The sequence below is a fragment of the Lichtheimia ornata genome (genome assembly GCF_029851405.1).
Source record: "Lichtheimia ornata isolate CBS 291.66 chromosome Unknown scaffold00227, whole genome shotgun sequence".
In the NCBI taxonomy this organism is placed as follows: domain Eukaryota; kingdom Fungi; phylum Mucoromycota; class Mucoromycetes; order Mucorales; family Lichtheimiaceae; genus Lichtheimia; species Lichtheimia ornata.
In genome coordinates, this window is record NW_026695546.1 from 519 (window position 1) to 6,733 (window position 6,215).

Sequence of the window (6,215 nt, forward strand, 5' to 3'; positions counted from 1 at the left end):
CACGGAGATCATCTTTATTCCTGAAGAGCAACGCACAACATACGGGCCAGCTAGTCAAACGAAGATCGAAGAACAAGCAACCAACTTACGTCGTCGTTTTCTTGTTGCTATTGGACAACTTCCTGCTGACGCTTCTTTATCACCATCACCATCATTTATTATGGATAATCGCGAACAAGCTCAAGACGGCCGTGGTGAGAATTCCACAGCTCCACAACAATCAGTGACCACTGAGGACACCGCTTTACATGTCATCATGCAATCACTTCAGGTCCTACTACAACAACACAACTCATCTTCTTCGGGTACCCGATCCACTGATGAACTTGATGGCATTCGATTGATGCCACCTGAGGTATATTGTGGTGAACGTACCGCACAAGCAGTGGAAGGATGGCTTCATGCCTTTGACAATTATTGCCGCCTGAAGAACAGTACTATGAGTGTAAGATGTCAAGGTGCGTTTTGCTTCCACTGTATTAAGAGGAGAAGCCTCTGAATGGTGGCGACAATTACAAAATGACCCTGATGTATATCAACCAACCACTTGGGATGACTTCTGTGTCACGTTTCGCGATGAATTCAAACCTAATAACTCTGAACAACTGGCTCGTGAGGCGTTGGATCGCATTTCGCAACAAACGGAAGGAATCATTCGTGCGTATGTAGCTACCTTTCGTAAGCACATGCTCGAATTACCAAGTATGGATCCAGCCGATGCAATTTATCGTTTCGTGCAAGGGCTTGATGATGAAGCTCGCATGCAAGTGTTACTCCAGGATTTGGTTACACTACGTGATGCTTACAACGCAGCTGAACGATATGAGTCGGCAGCCAACATCGCTCGTGGAATGCGTGTGGATCATCCTATTCAACATGGTACGATAAGAAGGCATGGTCAAGCACAAGTACAAGCAAATCAAGGTGATGATCGTATGGAACTCGATGCAATGTGGGATGCTCGACAAGCTAGCAGGAGAATACCTCGTGGTGGATCTTGGCGCCAACCAATGAACAATCGAGGACGAGGACGAGGAGGTTTCATCAATCAACGTGGTCGTGGTGGCTATAAAGGTCCGCGTTACAATCACAATGCCAACATCGTTTGCTGGCACTGTGGCACAACTGGTCATGTGGAACGCAATTGCCCTACCAGAATGTGAGAGTTAGAGGAAAGAGAACTGGGTTTATTGCTATGGGGGGTGATACTATCTATATTGGGAATGCTATCTGTCACACTATCCCCCTCTTCAATTGAAAGGATAAGAATAAGAGAGAAGAAAAAAATTGGATATTCATAATAAGATAACAAAAGACTATTCATAATAAGGCTCCAATTGTGATTGATTTGCTGTGGTTCGCTTTTTCTTTCTGCCTGGCACTGCGCATTCGAGAACATAAGCTTGATCATCCGATGTCTTGCGTAAAACCCGCCATTTGCCTGTGAACTTGGGCTTTGGAAACCCACGTTGTTCCAAGGGGATGTCTTTGAGCACGTAATCGCCTGGTTGATATTCTCTTGCTGGAAGGCGATTTCGGTTGTAATAGCGTTGTTGTCGTGCTTGAGCTGCTAGGATGTTCTTCTTTGCCGTTGCGTGAATGATTGGTAAATGATAATTCAAATACGCTAGCCATGACTCCGCATTGTGTGCCTTCATCGGTGGTGCCTTCATATTTGCTGTAGTTGGTAGATTTGCTGTTCGGCAATACATCAACTCAAAAGGAGTGAAGCCCGTGGATGCTTGTTTTGACGTATTGATGCCGAATGTGACAAAAGGAAGAAACTGGTCCCAACGTCGAGGATACTCATACGCATAAGGTGCCAATGCAGTCTTCAATGTTTGATTCATTCTTTCCACAAGGCCATCTGTTTGAGGATGTTCTACCGAGGTGACTGATCTTGCTATCCCCAACCGATCGCAAATGATGTTCATGGCTTCCGAGACATATGAGCTTCCGTTGTCGGTGATTAACTTTGCTGGCATTCCATATACAAGAACGATGCGGTATAAAAGGATGTTCGCCAACTCCGTGGTAGTAAAGCTTGACAATTCTGCCGTGATCACCCATTTTGTCAAGTATTCCATAAACACCACGATGTATTTGTTGCCACTCTCACTGACGTTTGCCATGATCGCCACATCCGATGCCCATACTTCCCCAGGATTGCCAACCGGAATGCTTGTAAGGTATCCATACTTGTGCTTCAAGGTCTTGTGTCGTTGACAATCAGGGCACTTGCGTATAAAATCGGTCACGTCTTGGACTAATGTTGGCCACCATGCTACTTGTTTGGCTTTGGCTATGGTCTTGTCTCGTCCCATATGGCCCGCTGTTGGATGGGAATGTATCAATTGAAGGAAATACTTGCATAGAGCTTTGGGCATCACCAACGTATATGTGCCTGATTCATTGATCCGGAAAAATAAACCTTGTAACCACCGGTATTTTCCTTGTTGTTCTTCACTTGACCATCCTTGAATGTCTTGATCAGCCAGCTGGTGAGCTCGAATGAGATCATCCGTAAGCGTGTATTGGTTGTTGGAGTATACACGGCTTAAAGCATCTGCATCCAAGTTATCCATGCCACGACGATGGATCACCGTAAATTCATACGCATCCAATTCCATGATCCACCTTGCTATACGACCTTTTGGATTGGAGCTGCTGACGATAGCCTTCAACGCCATGTGATCCGTAAAAATGGTCAATGATGCGCCATGGATATAAGGACGAAAGTATCTTAGAGCCCAAACGACCGCCAAACATTCCTTCTCCGTAGCTGTGTAGTTCGCCTCAGCTGTTGTAAGTGATCGACTTGCGAACGATACGGGCCTGCCTTCTTGCACCAAAACAGCACCCAAGCCTGAATCACTGGCATCCGTGTGCATTTCATAAGGGATGTTGGAATCTGGATACCTCAACATAGGTAATTCCGCCAATCGTGTCTTGAGCTTGTCAAATGCTTTGTCAGCCTTTTCATCCCATTCCTTCATCTCCATCTTGCCTGTAAGTCGATATAATGGAGCTGCGATAGAAGACAAAGAACGTAAAAACTTGTGGTAGAATGCGCACATGCCAAGGAATCGCCTCAATTCTTGTGTGGTTTTTGGTTTGGGCCATTCCAAGATAGCTTTCACCTTGTCGGGATTATGCCGGATACCCTTGCCAGAAACGAAGAATCCCAAAAACTTGACCTCGGCCTTGAAAAAATGACACTTCCCCAAATGGATCTTCAAGTTCCACTTGTCAAGTCGAGCAAATACTTGATCACAATGGTCCATGTGTGTAGTCGAATCCTTTGAGAAAATGATTATATCATCGATGTAAACCATACTAAATGCTGACAGACCTTGTAAAACCTGATTTGACATCCGTTGGAAAGTTGCTGGGCCGTTGCATACACCAAAGGGCATAACCTTGAATTGGTACAATTGACCTTCAGCATAAAAAGCTGTTTTGCACTTGTCTTTTTGCCGCCATGGGTATTTGCCAATACCCCGAACGAAGGTCAATAGTTGAAAAGATTGATGATCCGCCTAATCGATCGAGCAAATCCTCCACTCTTGGCAGTGGGTACTTGTCCTTCCTTGTGACTTGATTGAGACGCTTGTAATTTGCGCACATGCGATAGGATCCATCACCTTTGTCGACTACGACTAATGGAGAAGCCCAATCACTGACACTAGGTTCAATGATTCCTCTCTTGAGCATGTCTTGTACTTCTTGATGAATGATTTCTCGCTCCTTAGGGGATCTCCGATAATCTGCTGTAGCCACTGGTGGTGAATCACCGGTATCAATGTGATGCTCAACGGGTCCTTTGATCACCGATTGCTTATCAGAGATCTCAATGACACTTGGGTACTTGCGCAATAAGATGTCACATTCCTGTGGGCTACGTTGTGCTGGTACGTGAGCCGCCACCTTCTTGCTCTTGGTCCTTGGTAACAAAATGTGGTCGATTGGATCCAAAAGTAAATCTTGTTGTTGTAACCAATCCATTCCCAAAATGATGGATGGGTTTTGGTGTTGGACTATTCTGAATGATGCTGAATACGCTTGATTTTGAATGCTGAAACGATCCACCGTTACTGCCTCCGAAGATGTTTGTGTTGATGTGTCGTCACCGTAAACGATCGATAACGTGCTCGTTGGAACACGTTGCACCTCACCAAATTGCTCCACAACATCCGCTGTAGCCGTAGTGATGTCTGAACCCGTATCCACCAGCATTTCGAAAACTTGGCCATTGATGGTGACCGATACAAAAAACCTTGCACTCGTGTTTTGGCTGTTTTGAATGCGCATGGTATTTTGTAAAGCTCTTTCGAAATAGTTGCTGGTTGATATGATGTTCTCTGGAGTTGTTTGCGTTGTGTTGGCGTGTTGTGCATTTTGTTTGTGCCCCTTCTTGCTTCGTTTCGATCCCGGTCTATTACGACAAACTTTGGCCCAATGACTATATTTGCCGCAATAATAACATGTGCCTGGTTTCCCTTGACGTTGAGTTCTTTGGGAATTCAGCTTCATTTCCACATCGCCATCCTCATCTTGTGGTGGTGGAGGTGGTGGTTGTGATTCATTGCTTGATCCAGGTGGTAGACTCAAAGGGACTTGTGTATGAGACAAAGAAGGTTTCTTGTTTGTGCGTCTTCTTGCCTCCTCGATTCGAATGCCTTGTTTCACCGCGTCTTCTAAAGTCCTTGGACCTAATTCTCGAACCTTGGCAGCCAGCTCTGGTTTTGCATGTGTATAGAAAAAATGGAGACGAACATGTTCAGCCATGTCTCGTTGTGCTTGGGTCAATAGCGATTTCAAACGAGTGCCAAATTGATACATTGGCATGGTGCCTTGTTTGAGTTGCTCTATCTTTGCCATAGCAGCTTCACCACTAGTCATGCCGCCTGCAAAATACATGGTAAACTCCTCCTTCAGCACATCCCGATCCATCTTGCACGAAGGATCCAACCCATGCCACCAACGGGCAGCATCATCATGCATAGAAACACTGAACTCCTTGATTGCTTGAGGGACGCTCCATTCCAAGTAATTGGCCACGGTCTCAAAATTTAACATCCAAGCCTGAGCATCTTGGCCTCTACCCTTATACGGTTGCAAAACAATCTTACGACCAGAACTATCAGTGCGAGAATGCACAATGCCATTGTTTCCAGTACCCAGATCATCAGCTTCCGTATTTTGGGCGTTGACATGAGCCTCTGCTACAGGTGATGTTGATGCTGTTTCTACCATCGCTCCCGGTCTCAACGGTCTTATTTCACCCTAATTTATATTTTTCACTCAGCGCACTTTGACTCTCCCACTTTATATTTCCCACTGCAACAGCTTGCCGATCATCAACCCATCTCGCTCCCCATTCCCAATTCGACACCAATTGAGGTAGCCTACAATATAGATCTACTCTCTGGCAACATGCTCATCTCTTTTTTTTCGCCAATTAACCCAATCTCCAAAATCTACGTCGACATGGGTCTCCAACCTGCAGCCGATCTACCCAACTCGATCTTACAACAAGCACGCTCATCTCGTTCCTCCATGTACTTGGCTCATTAGTAGGCTTGGTTATAGCTGACACACTTCAAATAAAAGAAAAGCTTTATTTGTCAATTACATAATGATACTGTTACGCTTTTTTAAATAAAGACTCAGTGCTACAGAGGAAAAAACCTTTTTCTCCTGTGTTTACCTGTAACTATGCAACGCGAAGTTATTGACCTCACTGACAACCACAATGACGAATCTGTTCCGAATGCCACGATCGTCGAGGGTGTTGACGAAACAAGTAACGCGAGCAGTGTAGAGTTGTTCGAAACAAAGCGTCAAGAGCTCCTATGTGATAAATGGAAAGAAATCGATGAAAAGGATTGTGTGCAGCAAGTGGAAAATATCTACGCATTGAAAGGAGTTGTATGGGTTGCCCATGATAAAGTCGACCATGTGGAATCTCGTGCTGGTATGTCAAAGATGGGTGTGGATATAGTAAAATGCATCATTCCGACATGCATTGATCATCGGGAAACGCTTTTTGCATAAATGCTGTACATCTAATTTCGAAATGCGAAGCCAAGAAAGGCAATTCTTCAGCACCAAGTGATAGGCCAGTGAAGCTCAACAAGTCAGGCCAACCAAGAAAGGCACGTGGACCTCCCAAGTATCCCCTCTTATGGAGCATCTACATGTATTGCCACAGA

General features: G+C 45.0%; 2 protein-coding genes across 2 annotated transcripts; one reads left to right on the forward strand and one right to left on the reverse strand.

Moving 5' to 3' along the window:
* Positions 1-1,316: 1,316 nt before the first annotated feature.
* O0I10_013069 (uncharacterized protein) lies at positions 1,317-3,374 on the reverse strand (the record flags this gene model as incomplete). The annotated part of the gene is made up of 1 exon (XM_058492926.1): positions 1,317-3,374. The coding sequence occupies one exon, from the start codon at positions 3,372-3,374 to the stop codon at positions 1,317-1,319; it is 2,058 nt and encodes a 685-aa protein (XP_058336307.1).
* A 2,344-nt stretch (positions 3,375-5,718) lies between these two features.
* O0I10_013071 (uncharacterized protein) lies at positions 5,719-6,057 on the forward strand (the record flags this gene model as incomplete). The annotated part of the gene is made up of 1 exon (XM_058492927.1): positions 5,719-6,057. One exon carries the CDS (start codon positions 5,719-5,721, stop codon positions 6,055-6,057), a length of 339 nt encoding a protein of 112 aa, XP_058336308.1.
* Positions 6,058-6,215: the final 158 nt, after the last annotated feature.